We start from the raw sequence: 20,224 nt of genomic DNA, 5'->3' as shown, positions 1-20,224 counted from the left end.
CTTGAGAGCGCTGCGATGCCTGCTGCGTAGACGAGTGGGTGGGCCGAGTGTTCACAGACGCAGTTGTTAATTTAGCACTGAACCGAGGCTGCCCTTCTACTGTGGCTCGTCTGGATTGGCCAGTGTAACATGCTCCGACTTGCTTCGAAACAAGTTCCACATTCTGTGCACATTGTACCACAGCCCTCGGTGACACAGTTTAAACCAACCAGCACCACCCTCTTTCAGTGGGTAAGGTCCCATCGAGCGTTCACACGAGCGTTGGACTTTAAATGTATAATTTGGACAAATATATGGCAGCATGTTGTATATGTAATAACATATTAGCATATTATATGTAAGTAAATAAGCTTCCTCAATTCAAGACATGTATTATATTCATTAACCTTTGACCAAACGCACCGAATCCCATCATATATGATAGACGCTAAGCAGGTTTCAGCCTGGATACTATTTCTATGGGTGACTACCATGCACACACAGGTTGTCATGGAGTGTGGGGCTACGTACTGTAGCAAATCCATTATTGTACTGTACTGCTATGCTGCCAGATCTATGTTGCTTCCCGTCTTCACCAACCCTCGCTGACCAGTGTGGTGAAGTATGGTCAAATAACCCACATAACCTACACACCGTGGGGAGGCCTACATCCAGCAGTGGATTGTCAATAGAGCTGTATTATTACCGTACATTAATTTAGTTGGTATTAAAAAAGGCATATTCATTTGAAGCATATTTTACTCTGGTAAATTTAATCAGTATTAATTTACACTAACATGACGCAATACACACATTTATCGAGATGATTCTGTCCCTTTTGGCAGCTGAAACAGCAATGCGTCAGTATTTAAATGGTCATGTGTCATTGCGTTTGCCTTGTGTCTGCAGCATCATCACCCCATATTTTTTCCCCAAATCATACAGTTTGTACCCGACTAACTTTACATCAACACGCCTCATTCGTGACAAAGGTAAACTGACAAAACAACCACCGAAAAGGATCATAAAGCATGAACTCTATGGCCTTTGGTTGCACAACGTGACGTGCCCACGGAAGTTAATCTCTGCGGAACGCAGTTAGGCTGTATAGGAATAAGGATTAGCGGCATGAGGCACTACCACGAGAGTACAAGGAACGTTCATCCAAAATACGTTAATCGTATATTATTGCTTAATAGCAGCCGGACTGGATGCATCACTGGAAAAAGTAGAATATTTTTGCATGGACATTTGTGTCAAGTTAGCATACCTTGAGGGCATTCTCCTGGGCGAAATATCAAAGTCGTGGATTTTTTTTCTCTCTGGATTCTCCGGTGTTTCCCTCCACATTTCGAATCAACATCTCGTGTTTAGATTGTTTAATTTATTAAGCTTCTATGCATTTCCACATGATAAGCCACTTCGTTGAGCTATCATTTGTGGTCAGAACGGTTTTGTCTTCAGCTGTCAGACAACAAGTCCTGCCAGGAAAAGTGGGACTCTGGGAGAGGTGGGACTGTGGGAGAGGTGGGACTCTGGGAGAGGTGGGACTCTGGGAGAGGTGGGACTCTGGGAGAGGTGGGACTGTGGGAGAGGTGGGACTCTGGGAGAGGTGGGACTCTGGGAGAGGTGGGACTCTGGGAGAGGTGGGACTCTGGGAGAGGCGTCACTCGTGTGCCACCGTGCCCCTGACTGCAGCTATCACGCAGCTCAACAAAATAAGTGGCCAAGGTACGCAACTTAATTCCTTAATGTAGCCGGCGGTGGACTATCTGTTTGCTTAAACACGTTAATATCATTAATCCTTGATCGTTTCTGCGTGGATTAAATATCGGCCGTTCTATAGGATTCGGGGGGGGGGGGGGTGCGTCAGGCATACGTACGCAGGTGGGGGTGGGGGTGTAAAAAGTCCGCGTGCGTACAGGGAGGGGTCAAGTTTTGACAGATTTTTGCGTACCTACTCAATGGATGGCCCCTACCATTGTTGGCTTGTTGACAGCATCATCAGCTTAATGATACTTTTCAACGAGATACTGTGGTAGGTTCCTAATCAGCTTGTAGGGGTTTGACGTTTATTTAGAGGATTTTACATATTTTAGATTTTACATGTGTTTTATGTTTCATATGTTAACATTTCCTGTAATGACTTGAAAAGGACGATCCTGGACCGATTGAGCCTGCTGCTGCCACCATTGTGTCGCCTCTGTAATTGGCTATATGCATGCATGTTTAACTTTTTTTTCGCACCGTACGTAGCCAACCGTGCTAATCGGTTGTGCGGGGAAGGACAACAAACCAAACATAACAAGCAGCTCTAAATAAATGAGTTTTCAATCTAGACTAAAAAGTGCAAAACTCACAACATCGGTAGGAAAAGTACATGTGTTCGTTTGGAATTTAATCCAGGTCCTCAGGTTTTTCCTTCCACATTTAGAAACACACGTTTAGACTATTTGGCTGTGATAAATTTCCACGTGATAAGCCACTTTGTTGAGCTGTCATTTGTGGCCAGGTCACGTCCAAAGAAGAACTAATGTGGCTCAGTGAGCGACATGGCTTTTTTACTTGGTAAAATAACAAGTTTTAGTTTAGTGCACATCATTGAGAGTCCTTAATCCAACAGTGGACCTACTCATGTCTGTAAATTATACGTATTATTCTTCCGACACACAGAAAACTCAATCGACAATTGTCAACAAAATCTCAAAGCAAAACAAGAAAATTCTCAGTTCGTTGGATACAAAATACTTTAATGATGCTCAATGTTGGAATCATTCCTAAGTGACGTAAGATGCGATATACCATACAAAAATAACACATCAGTCTCAATATACACGCGGAGGGTGTGGGGGGGGGAAATCTCTGCATGTCAACAACACAAGTGATCGAGAATAATCTATGCTCCATCTACCTTATCTAGCAGAGGTCCGTGGACTGACAACAGCTTTATGAGAATACGTTTTTCCGCGGAGTTCATGAGATGAACCAGACGGTCCCACTAATGTAGTTCAACCCTCGTGTTTTCACAAAAAAAAAATTGGCTAAGTTTTATACATCAGTGCTTTTCCTCCTGATGCAAACAATGCTATGAGCACGTCACAACGCCAAATGATCAATAACCTCAATTATTATTTTGTGCTGTGTATTATAAGAATTCTGCATCAAACCAGGACCCATTTCTAACAGAAACGGTCATTGTCTTATAAAAATGTGCAGTTCAGGCTATTCATCATTGGTCGAAGCAATTCTGACTGCTGAGGAGACAGTGACACGTCATAACTGGTCCAGGGTTTTGCTTGTATTAATACAATACTAATTTAATTATGTATTCCCAAATCAGCCATGTGACTGATGGGATGTACAAATATATACGTCAGGGGACAAATATGAGGAGCAAAATCTGCTTCATCATTTTGTTATTTATAGTTTCCACGATGAAACTCAATCATTATTGGAAGCTAAACAAATATGTCAAGTAGCCACTCCTATGTTACATGGAGAAGCTCAACAGAATTTCACATCTCCTGCACCCATTTAAACATGACATTTTGCAACATTCCAGATCCATAAATATCCATCCGATTTCCTAACTTTTTAAATATCACTTTACAGGTGTAGCCTATGGGGAGATACATCATCGTTGTTAGTGGTTAATCGCAATGATCATTGGCATTTCTGCACCAGTTCCATTAAAATGAAACCAAACGTGGAACTCACATTGGCCGTTTCTCTGTGGGCTAATTGAACGGTTTGCCGTGCTCATTTTGCATAGAGATCATTGGGCACTGTGTTTTCCCGAATGCTGTTGGGACCCTGCTTCAAACGATACAGCCACTTTTAAACAATGCATCACAAGTCCTGCTCTTCTCCTTAATTTTCAATCCATTGAATTCCATGCAGGAAAAAAAGAAATATGGACAAAACACACCACTATCTGCTCAACATCATGCACGTGGGATCTCATAAGTGGATGAAAGCATGTAGTGATTACGTCTAAAAAGGCGATTAACAAACATATTTGGTACACATGTCTGCATGTCACGTTCATTGGAAAACGATATGAAGCAGAATAATGTTAGGTGGGTGTTTCTGCGAGTTGACGTCTGCATCCAATTCAGGCATTCAGTGGAGAATGGTGAGCATTCCTTCGTGGTGATAGCAGGTGACAGAAATTGAAAGAATGTGGACATTTTGCAGCCTTTTATTTATGGAAGAACCCAGCCTGGCTATTTCTTGAATGGGGCACCATCATGATATCAGACAAAGTGATATCGGTATAGGCAGGTATGGAGATTCAATGAGTTGGGTTTGTATGTCGAATGAATGTGTGGAGCTTTGAATGATATTCACTCGTATGCGTGGGTTTCCTCTGGTTATAGTCTGGTGTCCTCCTAAATGCGAAACAATAATTAATGGAACTGGTCAAACTACCCAATGGAAAACCCTCCTGAAGGTGAGTCTTGGGACTCAGTGAGGCCTACCTGGTATTATAATTATTATTACATCTCTGCAACAGGACTTGCTTTTGAATACAAGATGCAAGAGCAATACACATTACCAGACCTAGAATCAATATATATGAGGCGCAAGAATGAATCGAAGCCGATGTCTCTGTTAACTGGTGATTTTGGCCAATGTTAATAGCCTCTTATTTTATTGAACAGAAACCCTATGGATAGTAATAATAATAGTAAATAACATTTTACAAAAAGGGTTAATTAATCCCAGCCGATGTATCAACAATGACATAATGTCGCCATTTTCCACACGCATTTTCGATTCAATAATAATAATACGGTAATATAAAAAACACTAAACACCTTTAAAATTAATATTTTTTTAAATGCCAGAATAATTTAAAATTCACCATCCTTTGTCGATTAATTTAATTATAGTAGCATTACATTGCATGAAGTTACTGTATACAATGCAAAGGAAGTTAAGTGCAGTGGTTTGCTAAGAAGCAGAGCGGTCTAAAGTGTGGATGGCGGGCTAATACAGCATTTACCATCTACTGGTTTGTTAAGTGTATTTGACATAGCTTGTTAATATCATGAATCGGAACACCAACACCAAGACAGTTTGCTCAAAAGCTGCAAATTCTAAACGCTATAACTTGTGAACACAATGCACACTCTTTGTTGTTGTTGCATCAATTACACGAACCGAATTCATGAAATGAGAGAATTTGATATGACCTTGCTCTCAAGATATAAAACAATACATTCTGCCCTAATCCTGCCCAATAACTCTTGACAAACTCTGATTAATTCCAAGATAAAAAATACGACTACTTTCAGATACCACTCAATTCTTATACTGTAATAGTCAGCTGAAGAGTCGGTGCGGATGTTTTTCCCCGAATTCCATCGAGTCTCGTAAGTGATAATTACTTTGCAAGCGAAAAGCGAGAAGATGTGCTAGGTCATGCGAGGCACAGGGCATGAAGGCACAGAGAAGACAGCATGAAGACCCTTGTTTTCAGACTACAGTTATTAATAACATTCCGTGCTCTACATTAAACACAAGTACAGCCACTTTAAAGCCCCCCAACCCTTGTCTCCACCCCCCCCCCCCAAAAAAATATTATTCCAATAATACACAACAATATAGTAAAGATTTCCCAATACATCCAATTATGTGACATATAAATAAATAAAAGGAATGCAGGTTTCAAGATTAACATTTAGTTATCAATATACAGCGATCTAAAATATACATCGAGTATTTACATTGAGCCATCGTTATTTTGATTATAATACAACAACACCAACGCCTGACTGCGCTTTGCGCACACCTTTTCCAGGTAGGGTTTTCCAGTCTATCGTCAATCAACGCATACAACCCACAACAGACACAGCAAAAAGGTCACCTAAAAGGCACTTCCTGACTACCCAGTAGGAGCTTTGAGGCTTCCTACAAAATTTAACTTCGATGTCAATGTCCCATGAGGAAAAATGCTGAGCAGAAAAAAATGATGATAAAGGGGCCTCAATTGGCAAACGGACTGTGACTCACTCTAAGCCGATGCCGCAAGTCGAGTCATATCATTCATAACCCATCTGCATATGCGTACATTGAGAGAGAGAGAGATATATATATAGACATGTTTGTGTAATTTTATTTATTATATATTTATTTTAAAAAAGCACAAAAAATAAGTTACCAAGGTTAACAGTTCAAACATCCTCTAACGTAACAATATAATAACAACCAGTGCAGTGTGAGACGGGTAGTCTCTGTATTATATCTTAGTTCAGTAGCCTAGCTATGGTGTATATATTCAGCTTTGCTAGATTGAAAAAATACATCCTGCCCATCATGTAAACATGGAGTAAGCATCCTTCTTGTCTCCTGCGAGACTTCAGTGTTTTCTGGGCATTCTGTCCTCTTTTTGTTGTTTTTCACTTTAACATTTTGTATATTTTTTGTGATTTTTTTTCTCTCTTCAATATTTTTTTTTATCTCCCACTTGATTGCATAGCAAGCAGCACGCGCGCGTGGTGTGTGTGTACTTCTTTCAAAAAAGGCATTCTCAGAAGCTGCCAAGGAGCACGAAAATGGTAACATCGACTGCGCAACATCAAGCACAACCTTTCTTCTTTACATTTGTTTCATTTCTCTTCCACGGTCTAAATCCACTCCACTACGCTCACGACAGTTGTTCACTTGCTGGAGTTTTTCTGTAGACGTTGCAGGACACATGCTCGATGGGGCACGTGCATGGTACAACAACGACGTTGACGTTGACAATGAATAACCTGCAAAGTTCACGTAAAAAGTGAATAAAGAGCAGAAGCGACAACCCTTGACTGTCCATAATTCCGTGAAAAAAAAAAGGCACAGCACGCATTTCTGTCCAGTTATCAATGTCCGTGTAACTGCTGCTGCTGCTCACGACACCAAAGTCTGTTTCGCCAGTGCAGTATAGGACTATACTTCCACCTGTGTCGTCCATGTGTATGCAGGTCTGTTCACATTCAACTTGGACCTCAGCGGTTGCTCCTCAGGCGTGGCCAGCGATCCGGCGCCGTAGCCCAGCGTCGCTTTATTGCTGCTAAATCCCAGCTTGTCGATTTCCTCCAGCTCGATGTTGTGTGTCCGCATTTTTCCCACACGGCACAAATTTTGCTCGAGCTGCTTGTTGTTCTGACTGCCACCGCCGCCGCCACTGATTGGGTTGTGGATTATGACCTTGTTGAGCGGCTCCATGACCTTGTCCTTGTCGTCCACCTTGTCGAGGTGAGGTGACCGGCGGTTTCGTCTCCTCCGCATGCAGCACAGGCAGAGGAGCAGCGTGGCCAGCAGCAGCAGGAAGCCCAGCGCGCCGCTCACGATGAACACCATATTGTCTGCTGGCAGAGGGGCGGGCGGGAGAGCCATGGTTTGTCTGGTGAGCGCATTTGCGATGTTTGTCATGGTCTAGCTGCCGACTAGCTGTGGAACTTGAGTCAAGTCTGTGGATTTTATCTGGTTATTCTCTTAGTCGACTTAATCAGTCAGACATTTGAGTAAAACGCTCTTATTTATTTAATGTCAGTGCAAGTGGCACCAATTTGCTCCAAATATAATCAGGTCAGCCAATTGTAATTGTTATTATAGCCAATATACATTTATAGCCAATGGCAAATTTTGGTCTTCCTCAAGAGCACTGCTGTCTCTAACGACATGATGAATGATATTAGTTGACATCTTAATTCAGACCAGTCGATTTTCATCTCCTCATAGTCGGTCACGATTTGGCGTTTGGTACGCAGCAGTCAGAGTTATGGTCACGCTGGATGACTTTCGTCCACTGACATTCATTGTTGACTATTAAGTATAAAAATCTCTCCGTTGACGAATATTTTTATCGCTAATTTCATCAACAGTAATAGCGCCGTGTAAATGACTGACGGCGTATTAATATCGAGGTGAACATTACACAGCGAGTTGAGAAACACGGCACGCCCGCTCTGATGAGTAAAACTGCAATCTTTGTTTACAAGAGGAATACAACTATTATTGCTGCTGGCTTACAACAGAACAGGCATTTCATCATCATCATCGTGGTCATCGTTGTCATGTACACTTACTAGTAAATTTCAATGTGTTATCACTCATGTGCTATTGACATGAAACGTGACGCAAGCCTAGCAACCGCATTACAACGCATCACGACTCAGATCCAAACATTTTGTTAGTCAAATATAGGCGGCGATGACTAACGTGTGTAATTAATATCAGACCTTTATATATCATCCAGCGATGGTTCAATGAGTCATGAGACTTTTTTCCAGGAGGGTTTTGTGTTGAAATCTGTGGCCAATTTATGTTTTACTATTATTTTGCACGAGTGCATAAAAACGGTCCAGACTGTGCCCACGTGGTCAAAGACACATCATGCTATTGCAATGCAGCTTGAAAATCATTAAGTGGCTTTTGGTGACATCAGAAAAAGTAACCTGTAACAAGTGGAGAGTTGTAATTTATATATTTAAAGACGTTACTGCACCCTGCCACTGTGCAGGGCATGATGGAGTGTCCCAAATTCTGGTCCATCTTTTTACGCTGAATAATCTTCTCCTTCACATTAAGTCATTACATGGTGCAAAAGAAGTTCAACATACATACACGGTGCACACACCGGACGGTTAGTAAACACAACAGCGAAGGAGGAAACGAGGGAGAGTGCCGATTCAAATGTAGAGCCTTCCCTCCACCACGCGGGACAAACATGCACACACACAAACAAGATCTGTATCTTAATTTGAATTAGCGCGCTCTGCCCTATTGGGACACATTCAGCAATCACCAGGTGGGTAAAATGTGTGTAAGAACGTCATGTTGTATTCGAATAGAAGATAGTTGCCCAATAAGGGAAGGTGGACATGGGCAGGTCGTGAGTGAGGGATTTAAGTTTTGGGATTCAGATGCATATATACAGTGATTGCATAGGGACTACACATAACAAGATTGGGTCCAAAATACTAAAAGACAGAAATATTTCCTTGAGGCATCCAGTTGCCTCGGATTTAGCAGTGTTTATTTTGAGTGACGCTTGTATACTTGGAGTTTACGTGTCTCTCCCTTGGTGGTGGTGTGGACTTTTCTCCAGGTCCTCCGGTATTTTCCCTCCACATTTAGAAACATGCGTTTCGAGTATTGGGCTGATATACATTTCCACGTGATAAGCCACTTCATTGCGCTATCATTTGTGGCCAGGTCGCTTCTGAAAAGAGCTATATAGCTCAGTGAGCTTTACCTGGTAAAATACAAAAACTAGTTTAGTTATTACACCTCCTGGGGGGTTTAGCAGAGTCCTCGTGAGTCCAGTGCCCAGTTCGTGAGGATAAGGGGAAGACGGGCAAACTGAAGAGAGGGGATTGACGCACCTGCAGTGGAATGCGTGAAGTCCGCATTGGTGACAGCTGCCAAGTGGCGGCTGCTTCCGGATCTGCGCTGTTTGATGGCGTCTGCAATCCGCGCCGCCACCTCTTGCACCAGCTGCGCTCCCCGTGGCCCCGACTGTCGGTCGGATGACTAAAAAAAAAACAATGATCGCACACAGAAGATGTTTGAAAATGTTTTATCTATATCACCTACAGCTGTGTAGGTTTTTTTCACGGTTATTTTGTAAAGCTCTCCGATGTGTTTCATGGGTTGCACTACGTCTTGTTCGGAATGATGTCCGACGTTTCACTCCACATGGCTGAGAGATTATTTGGTTCAGTTCTGTAAGAAACGTCCCAGAACGTGAAGAAAATCTATTTGGAGAGTTGTGTAACATTACACTTGTGACGACCCACGTACAGATGGCCTAATTGAAATGTTACATTTTTATGCGGACAGAAAAATTCGTGTTTCGTTATTTTATTACCCGCCCCCCCCCCCCCCATCATGCTTCACCACAGCGTGCAATACATTTTTATGACATTGTTGCTTGTTGTGATGAACAAGATCCCATGGCTAGCATGGAGTTCTCTTGCAAATAACATCTGGCAACACGACAGCTTTTGTTTAACGAGCCGGACTCATAATATAGAAAGCACTGCAATATTTTTCTTGTGAAAATGCCACTGTAAAACATAAGTTTGGAAGGCCTATTGGACTAAAATAGTTCCCCTTTCATGTGAATGGAAGGCTGATCAATTATTTTACGTAACACAAACGGTTCATTGATTTAAAACAAAACTTAGAGCAGTTTTATTTGGTTTTTAATTTAGACTCAAAATATTGGCAGCGCTCAACCCCAGTGGTGGTCCTGAGCGAGTGGTGTAAATTCCAAATTCCTATGGCAGGGGCCAGTCTATCCATAAAAACACCACTGGTAGCTTGGCATCATCAAGTGGTGCAGACCCAGAAGGTGAAGCTCATTTGGAAATGCCTTAAAAATTTATAGTTTTAGAGACTTGGCAATAACAATTTAAGACATTAAGAGATTATTTTAAATATTTCAGGGTTTTATGGAATGAAAAGTACGTGCATGGTCAGGAGACATTAAGCAATTACCTTCATGAAAGTAAATTAGCTAATTGTTTCCAAGGGCTGCCAAATGTTCTTTCATAATTCTACTATTAATTGTTAATATAAACATTCCATCGGAATATAAAGTACATCTATCTCAATCTTGATTTGAAGCTTTCGTGACTGCAGGAATCCATACTCTTTGGTTCTTTCGGTAAAGTCACGTAGGTAGAAAAATAAAATAAAAAAACTAATATTTCACTTTTTGTTTTATTTTATATCATATTTTTTATTTAATTAAAATTTCCTACCTACGTGACTCTATATCATTGTTAGCCGTGGTCAATCCACTGCTGGATCAAGGCCTTGGCAAGCTACTTCTCCAATGACCAACGATGGAACAATCCGCCTATAAACCTGCACATGAGCTAAGTTCATCGCTCCATCTCCTCATCGCACTACCTCTCTGGTGTGTTCCATTTCTTGGCTGCAGTTCCATCAATATAGACTAAAAAAGCTATCTGTATTTTAACAGGTATTGTAAACCTTCAGCCATGGTCCCTTCTAGAAATGTGTCCTGCTCAAGCCCAATTGCTCCTTTATTAATATATTGTAATTTTCTCCATTCGCTTACTCTTACAATGAAAACAAATGAATTTGCTTTTGTAAATATAATGTATATATAGAAAACAAGTGTTATGAATCTTCAAATGTCAAGGATAGATAATACAGAGTTTACTAAATACTTAATATAGCCAACCTTATTAACCGTTATACAATTGTGCAATAGTCTATCCTTCCTGCATAGTTTACACTTTGGGTAAATCAAGCTTTATTTGGGGGAGGCTGTCTGCCAGCGGTGGATGGGGTCATGCCCGGTATTGTATCGCGGTTTTACAACGTGGATTTTACTTACGATGGCAACTCTGATCTTGTCCGGCTCCTTGTCGATCATCTCACACAAGATGTAGATGGGGAAGCTGCTGGACAGGTTGTGGATGGCTTCCAAGTAGCGCAGTTCTCTGCAAAGGTGTTCCACCGTGGTGCTCTGGAAGCAGACAATGGGACAGATTTGTGCTACTTCCTCTTTATATCCAAGTCCCATTTTATGCATGGGATCGGCTTGCGTGCATGCTCTCTCCTCTGCCTCTTATCTCGAAAGGCTATGGCGTTTCCATAGCTCTTCTAATTTTTCCCAAATATGTTCACGACCCAATTTTCCTTGTACTGCAGTGTACTCACCACCTCGCAGCCCAATTGGTGCAGAGTTCCTACAAATCCACGCGGGGGCGGTGACGCGGCCCAGCGGTCGCGCGCTCGCCGCTTGTTGTAGAGGTTCATGGTTGAATAGCTCTATTGATTGAATAGCTCTATTGATTGAATAGCTCTATTGATTTTTGCATTCTCTTCATAAGGCAACCACTACTGTCTACTCAAAGGTGGTACTCGATTGATCAAGCCTGGAGTTATAATAGACTGAGTCGACCCTCTTCCGAGGTTTGAACTTATGGCCTTCTGCTGCATGGAAATTGGGCACTTTTCCAGGGCTGCCAAACCAGCTTTACGTGACAGCGCAGCATACAGCATAACATACGCATATATATTTATAAACACAGAGCATAGGGAACACACAAAGCACGACTAATATGGTGTAGGTTCTCGTGGTTGTGTTGGACAGCTCTCTGATATGTTTTTGAGTTGTGCTGCAAATTGTTTGGCGTGATGCCTGACATTTCCCTCCACGTGGTAAAAGCCAAAAACACATCAGAACAGCAACAAACAGCATGGAGAGGAAAAAAGGCAAATGTTTAGGCTGGTCAGCTACAAGAGCCATATTTGCTCTCAATGGCCAAGATTATGCAATAGGAAAAATAAAAGCCTGCAATTATCCGACGGAATACTCACAGGGGCCAAGAGGCTCCTGTCGAAGGTGAGTCTCAAGTGAGCGCAGCCCCCGCTTGCTCCATCCTCTTGCAGCTGGCACAGGGAGGCTGGAGGGGAAGTCTGGGGCAGGCACTCCCCTTGGCGGAAGCAGGATCCCGCGAGGCAGGACTCGTGACGCATCGCGTGGCACGACAGCCCAGCGGGGCACCCGTCTGTCTCCGCGGACGCCGCGGCAGAGCTCAGCAGGCAGAGCTTGTTGCCGCACCACACCTGCGGGTGCCCGTGCAGGGAGCGTCAATGCCATTGTTACCCAATGGACGGACATCATTGGCGCATTGGTGCGGGCGCCACGAAGCTCCCGTCTTCGATCAAAGTGGAACCACGAGGCTGGCTTGTGAGCCTGTTCTGCCAATTGTTCCAAGTGTGAATGTGAAGTTTCCAGGGTTCCCAACTGACGAGGTCAGAGGTCGGCAACCAAAATAACAGAAGGAGGCATTTTTTTCAAATTTGGTAAAAAAATACTCAATAGTTAAAGAGCCACAATGCTCGTGAATATGAGACGGTGGGGTCCTTGATAAATACACGTCGCAAAGTAGCCCTTAAAGAGCCGTATGTGGCTCCGGAGTGGCCGGTTGCCGACCACTGCGCTAGACATATGCCAGTGTATACGAAATGAAATAAGTGATTACATGCACAATTATTAACATTGGCTATCGGCACCATGACAATAACCGACAGTCACTTTGATAAATAAACGCGCGTTTTTGTAAGGATGAAAAATGTATATAAGCTGCCGGAAGCTGGAAGGGACGATGCCCAGGTGATCCACACTTAGTCTATGAGCCCCGACCAGATATTTCACTTATCTCTCCGCCTGATGAAGACCGCTTGTGCTGCGATCGAAACGTAGTGGTTTTTCTTATTTTACTATTTATATTTTTTATTGTGGTTTTTTGCTTCCATTAATTTAAATTTATTATTATTATTAAAAAATAGTTTCTACGTGACTTTACTGAAAGAACCAATAATATTTGTCGGTACCACTTTAGTGTTTTCCATTTTTCTGTGTGGCCACTGACAGTGAATAATGCGATGACCATTTGAAATGAGTGGAGTTATCAAATAAATACGGATGATTATAACTTTATATATGTTGAACTTCTTTCGCGACGTACATAGCCAACCGTGCTAATTGGAGCTACATGGAAGGACAACAGAAATTCGTTTTCAATCTAGATTGACTTTAAGGTGGTACCAGTTTCTCCTCTGGCCCATCAACTAACCAGAGACACTGCAATACAGAGCTGACGAGAGCGCTCTCAGAGAAGAAGGCCTGGACTAACACGCACCTTTGTGCAATCGATGTCCCCATTGGAGCAGTGGCACACGTTGCATTCCTCCTTCCAGCTGGACCCATGGGAGTGATTCCTGCCGCTGGCCACACATGGCTGCGTTGGCTGTACGACTGTAATAGCAACACACGCAGGGCGACAGCGATTAACACACTTAATAATAACAATAATAGTTTTGTTATTTTGGTATTCGAGCCATTCTTATCGTGCAAGGCTACCACAAAGGTGCTGTTTTCATGGACATAATGTGCAGCAGTGTCGCAGTAGGCATGAGATCTTGTAATGTGCAATCGCAACTGCCTAATTTGCAGTGGAATTTTTCAAATTTGCCAAATTTGGATGAGGGCGGTAGGCAATGGCTTACTCTGTGCATGACGTCACCGGGATCTTTAACCATCCACTTTTAATCAGACAAAGCGCGCGTGTTCTGCCGTGAGGACACACCGTAGTCATAACCAGGGTGACTCTGCTGGACTACAACCGCGAATCGCTGCAACAAGCGGAAAACGTGCTGCCGCTGGGCAATGTCACCAACAAAATAGAATGTATCTTCTTCGCAGACCTACGCGCCGAGGCCACTTTTTTTCACGGTGGTCCTCGCGAGCCCACCACAGTCAGTCTTTTTGTGATTACCAACATATTTGTATGCTGATTAAACAACTGCACACCGCATGCTCTGATGATTGGTGTAATTACTAAAATCTCCACAATGGGGGTCATGAGTGGGGTCACCACCCTGTTCTGGTTTTCCCAGGACGTCCTCATTGTTTGAGGCAGCTATCCTGGTAAATAACGCACCACCTAAGACGATGCATTTAAATACAGTTCTCTCATCTCCCAGCATTGTAACATACTCGTGTTCCCATGTCCTGGGTTATTTTGTACCACAGTAGGTGGCAATCCTAGTCATGAGGACAGCCAGGAGTTTCGAAGTTTTGTTAATGAGAAAAAATATACATTTAAAGTCACTCGTGGCAATGTGCTCTCTTGTAACGCCACCACGGCGGATGTATCAAACGGCAAGCAAGTTGCACTGTCGTTGATGTTGTTTCCTGAAAATCGGGGAGGCTTTCCTGGCTAGCAAACGTAGACTATGGTTGTAAATTCAAGCGAGGTCCTCCTCACCGTCATGGCAGTGTCGTCCCGCACGGCCGGGGGGACACATGCACCGGTAGCCGTTAATCTCATCGATGCACGTGGCGTCCTTTGCACACGGCATGGACTGGCACTCGTTGATGTCTGTGGAAAACAACGGCACAGGCGTATGCATTAGGAAATCGTCGTCGTCATCGTCGTTATCGTCGTCATCGTCGTCATCGTGAGCCATGATCTATCCACGGCTGGGTGAAGGCCTCCTCAAAGCATCTCAATTTCCCACGGTCTCAATCCATCAAGCTCTTGCACGAAGGATGCCTTCTCAGATGTGTTCCTTCCCTTTGCTAGTAATACATCATGAGTCTCGATCACCGCCATCATCCACAGCTAGCGCTGTGTCTGTTGAAGCATCTGTACACCGCGGTGCAATGGATGTCATCCGTTAAAAAATGTATTGAGACGATTACAATCGTGTACACTACTGCAGCAGACACAGGAGTCGTGCAGGTGTTATACTTAAATGTACAGTTCTTGTTTTATTTAACGTCCAACACCAAAAAGAGTCGCGAGCCAGTTGCAAGAAACCTGATTTACCAGTCTGCCGCTGGAGTACCTGGAAACTGGTTGCATCAGGCTCTGCGTACCGACTGCAATACGCTACTCAGCCATCACCTCCTGCCAGTGGTCACAACACTGGCAGTTCAAATAACCATCAGCAGAAGCATTGGCTGGGGATAGGGGGGGTCAACGTCTTGGACAAAAGGCTACCTGGGTTCTTGGTAAATTTATTGGAATTTAAACCATTCTGAAGAGGAAAAAGAACCCAACGTAAATATTTTTGATGAAAACCACGTTAAGAATTGAATATGTACAGTAGTAAAAAAAAGTGAAAAAAAATCCTGCAGCTTGCAGTATTTTGACTTTTAATGATGCAATAATTAATCTCATTCTTTGCTCAGGTTTACTTCTTCAGGATTAATTATTGACGCGACGTCTTTCGTCTTGAACACTTCCAGGGCGCAACACAATCGTGGGCACCCACTCCCTCGCTCGCCACGAGTGCCGACAGCGTGACTGACCGTGTTGATCAATGCAAAATTGATCGGGCAAAATTGCATGCGTATTTATAACCAGAGCACAGCCCAAAGTAACGCACTTGAGGAGGCAATCGTTGTGCATGTGACGCGTACGTGCCGCCGATCCTTTTTTGCAAGGCGGCAGTGTTGATCAACACATTGCCAGGTATTGTGTTCACACGATCAAGCACAATTGCCATCCATTTTGACTTTCATCACATCACAAACAGAATAACAAAATATAACCATCGATAGCCTTTTTATCAATCCACTGCTAGATGAAGGCCTTCCCACGACATTGCTACCAATTCACGGTCTAGCGATGCCACATTCCGTCTCGATCCTGAAGAGGAGCTGATGTTACCGCTCCGTCTCCGTGATGGCCACGCTTTTAGATGGCTTCCTCCCTTGGCTGCCTTTCCGTCACAAATTATCTGTCCACTGCTGGATTAAGGCCTCCAAAAGCTTGTCGCCGTCTCTAACGGATGGATGGCCTCTCGACCACTGGCCAGTTTCAAAGGTTTCTTGCCTATCGGTCACCATCCCCACGATCAGTGGGCCCTGCCCAAGCAGGCCCTTAAGTAAACTCAAGAGGAAGTGTGCCGTATTGACAGGGGAGTTGCATTGAGCAGTGCAACTCACTTATTCTGCAGTCAGGCCCAGCGAATCCTGCTGCACACTCACAGCGGTACCAGTTCGTCCCATCGACGCACGTCCCGCCATTGTAGCTGATAAAAACAACAACAACAACAACAAGCACACAAGTTGTTGTGTTAACGTATACAAGTAAGACACACTAAAAGAAATAACACAAGATGCCCTAAAGTATACATGCGGTCCGTACGAACAAAACAAACAAAGATCCATCCCCCTTTAAGCCTGACGAGACTATGGGGGCAAGTGTTGTTAGCAAGCACCTCTTAAGGCTGGCATGGTGCACACGGGGGTGAGGCGTGGCCAGCACCACACTCTGCTCGCTCTGTCTCCTCATTACTGACGTTGACACATCTCTTCATTACCAGGTACACAGTTTTGGTTGAAGTGACCTCGGGGAGGATCAGGCCAGGTTCAGACGTTATGGTGTATTCGGACAGGAATTAAACTCTACTTCAGTTGCCCCTCATCAAAGAACCCTTTGTCTGAGTAGATTTTAAATTGCTCTCAAAAACGGTTGTTAATTTACACATAGAGTACGCTGTTATGTTCCAGAATGCAGTCGTACTTTTAAATATACATAAAAAACAAAGTATTGTATTAGTTTTAAACAGAAAATTATTTTTTAGAATTTATAAATTGTGGAAGCAATCCCACCACACTTCCCTCTTATATGTCACAAACAATAAACAGCGGAGCGTCGTTTAGGCTGTCATTTACTTTGTTTTAAAACGTTTAACCCCGGATTGCACGACAAATTGATGCGCTAAATAAATCACGTACCAGGGGTGAGAACTGCAATCGTTGATATCTGAAAATAAAACAAACAAAAGGAAACACACGATTAGGTTTCAAGCAGGTACATTTACATTTTTTGGTTCTTTCGGGAAAGTCACGTAGATATAATAATAAAAAATGAAGTGAATGAGAAAAATAAAATAAAATAATAAGAAATAAAAACACTAATGTAGACTGTAGCCTGGTTCTTATTCGGAGTGAGTGTACTGGCCATCTATAATGTAGACTGTAGCCTGGTATTAAGCTGGATAAGTGTACTGGCAGTCTATAATGTAGACTGTTGCCTGGTTCTTAACCTAAGTGAGCGTACTGGCAGTGTATAATGTAGACTTATTATTGTTTTTTTCAGTAATAAAAATAAAATAAAAACAAAAACCACGACGTTTCGATCGCAATACAAGCGGTCGTCATGAGGAAAAGGGGGGTAAACCTCTAAAGGCAAACTGTTCATTAAGGTTTAGAAATGGGCGTAGCCCAAGTGTGTCATATATATAGTAGCCCAAGTGTGTCAGCAGCATGGGCGGGGCAGCTGATGTTAATGTAGGTAGAAAACAAGCAACTACACCAAAGGGCCGCCAGGCAACCATTGCACATCGCTCCACACACTCACACTGCTGATAGTGGAGGTTGACAAGAAAACACAAATCAAGTCATGACTCAAAGTGGTTGATGACATATTTCCAATGATTGCTGAGTTCATAACCATCCTCTCGGTTGAAATTGTGTCTGTGTCTGTATATATGGATGGCTTCATGAACAAATCTTTGTTGATAGCCAGTAGGCTTGCAAAGCCTTTGAAAAATCAATTTCGTGTGAGCCAGCCGCATTAAAATAATGATCAGCCACGGCTGAAGTATTGGTCCTACCATGTTTCAAATCTGCCTTATGCTCACGAACACGGTCCGAGACATGTTGTTTAGTTTCCCCAATGTCACTGGTACTGCAGATACAGCTTAGTTTGTAGACGCTGGGATATTGCATGTCAGGAATCTTGTCCATCACAGATGGGATTTAATGTACTGTGTTAAATCGGACCTGGATCTTGTGTTTGTTCATGATTTTGGAAATCTTTTCGGTTACCCCTGCTATGTATGGCAAGGTGATGGTTTTGATTGGATCCTCAGATGGCTCCTTCCTCACGGTTGGGGTGATGGCTTTGCGGATTGCGTAGTCAGAATATCCATTCGCCTTGAGAGCTTAGTGTACATGTTTGAGTTCACTGGTTAGGTATTCATGGTCGGATTATTAATGTATTCACATTTACCACAGCCAAAAAATCATCGTGAAAAGAGTTATACAACAATATTGTTTTTCTTCCACTCTCTGTCTCGCTCTTTCTCGCACATCGTATTGCAACGAAAGGCTTGTCCTATATTGAGTGATAATTGACCAGTTTCTGCTGCCTAATGTGCTCAGGAATACAAGCACACGTCACGACTCATTGCTCCTGAAAGAACGTCCTTGTAGGCCGCACGTACAATTCCACATACCACCGCCGCTGTCGTTTCACAAACAACGCTGCCCTGGCAGTGACCTGCTTGCAACATGCATGCAGCAGCTCTTAGAGCTCTGCGCGATTCTTTTTTTGCGTGACAACTATATATATTGTATATATATGACATTGATCCTTCCTACTGAGAGAAGGTAGGGAAGAAGTGCTCTTGGAATGTTGATAACGAGAAGTAATGTACCACTGTGGGCTACAGAGGAAAGTTTTCAATTGGTGCGCATTAGTGCCGGCTATCACATATGGTTCAGAAACACCATGAAAAATATAGTACGACATTTTTAAGTGTGCAATAAATCAACGAGAGATGCATGCTTCGAATTACATTGAGCAACAGAAAGAAGAACACGTGGATTAGAGAGCATATGTAGGTGAATGACATAGCCCAACTTATAAAGAAAAGTGAGCGTGCTTTGGCAAGACATGTCGCTTAGAAGGGATGACGGCAGATGGTCAAGAATAATATCGGAGTGGCAGCCAAGGAATGCAATACATCCCTAGATCCATCGAGGCCATGGGGGGATAATATCAGTTCATGCCCAGGTGCTGAATGGCTGCTACAGCGCAGAGCCGCAAGAGGTGGCTGCAGCAGATTGGGGAGGCCTTCATCCAGCAGTGGATTGATCATGTCTGAAGGTGACAATGATGACTGCCATTGGCAGTGCAACTATTAATCATTTATCACAGGTTCAATGTAACATTTACATCATCGCTATTGCAATGGAGCAAGTTTACATTGTTATGGTCACATGGGTATTTGGTAATAAGTACCATTGAGTACCATAGTTATTTGGTGATGTGTAGCATTAAGCAGAAAACATTTAATACACTGGTCTCTACCATAGCAACTGGCTTTGGGCTTGCCAAAGATAAACGTGTCAAATTATTGCGTGAGCATTTAAACATTAATAGGTTTCTATATGACGAATTTATATTTATTTTCCCTTGTAAATTTTTTAAGGTGGACGATTTTAATTATTTTTTAGTAATTATCTACATATATTTAAAGTGTATTTCACAAACAGGTTTACTCAATGTATCTTACAGGCCTACTGAGATTACTGTTGTTCACTGCAATTGTTTTAAAAAGTTGCGCTGAGTAAACGCAAAGGGAAAAAGACGTGAGTCAATGCAGTAGAATGTTTTTCTTCTGACTCGTGTTTTGCTGATGAATTATCTGAGCAGCCTGCAGTCCACTTTATCAGCAGGCCACCTTCCCTTTCCCAGTCATGTGGAGAAATATTGCTCAGGCCAAGCCAGAAATATCAACAGCTTTGTCCCTTCCTTATTTTATTTTCTTCATTCTTTTCACTCACTCCTTCCTGTTGAGTTCGCAAAATACACAACGGTGGCAGACTTGACTTCGCACTGCACTGACCTTCTCCCGTATTCCGACGTTAGCCAGACTAAACAGTTCCACTCGGTTGTAAAAA

At 42.9% G+C, this 20,224-nt stretch overlaps 1 protein-coding gene across 2 annotated transcripts in view; it reads right to left on the bottom strand.

The window, feature by feature from the left end:
- Positions 1-2,708: 2,708 nt before the first annotated feature.
- The window catches only part of LOC133342443 (protein jagged-1b-like), a 120,260-nt gene continuing 102,744 nt past the window's right edge, over positions 2,709-20,224 (bottom strand). Inside the window, exons 19-26 of one of the 2 annotated variants that reach the window (XM_061551634.1) lie at positions 17,270-17,297; positions 16,475-16,560; positions 14,787-14,900; positions 13,659-13,774; positions 12,331-12,579; positions 11,342-11,473; positions 9,354-9,501; positions 2,709-7,334 (exon numbers count right to left, since the gene is read on the bottom strand). In XM_061551634.1, the coding sequence (XP_061407618.1) occupies positions 6,913-7,334; positions 9,354-9,501; positions 11,342-11,473; positions 12,331-12,579; positions 13,659-13,774; positions 14,787-14,900; positions 16,475-16,560; positions 17,270-17,297 (1,295 nt within the window). In that variant the 3' untranslated portion in view covers positions 2,709-6,912. The remainder of the gene's footprint in view (positions 7,335-9,353; positions 9,502-11,341; positions 11,474-12,330; positions 12,580-13,658; positions 13,775-14,786; positions 14,901-16,474; positions 16,561-17,269; positions 17,298-20,224) is intronic. The other variant, XM_061551635.1, reaches the window with a different exon arrangement.

The sequence above is a fragment of the Lethenteron reissneri genome, chromosome 14, assembly GCF_015708825.2.
Source record: "Lethenteron reissneri isolate LAM-NWPU_2019-01 chromosome 14, ASM1570882v1, whole genome shotgun sequence".
Taxonomy (NCBI): Eukaryota; Metazoa; Chordata; class Hyperoartia; order Petromyzontiformes; family Petromyzontidae; genus Lethenteron; species Lethenteron reissneri.
This window is presented reverse-complemented; position numbering and strand designations above follow the sequence as displayed.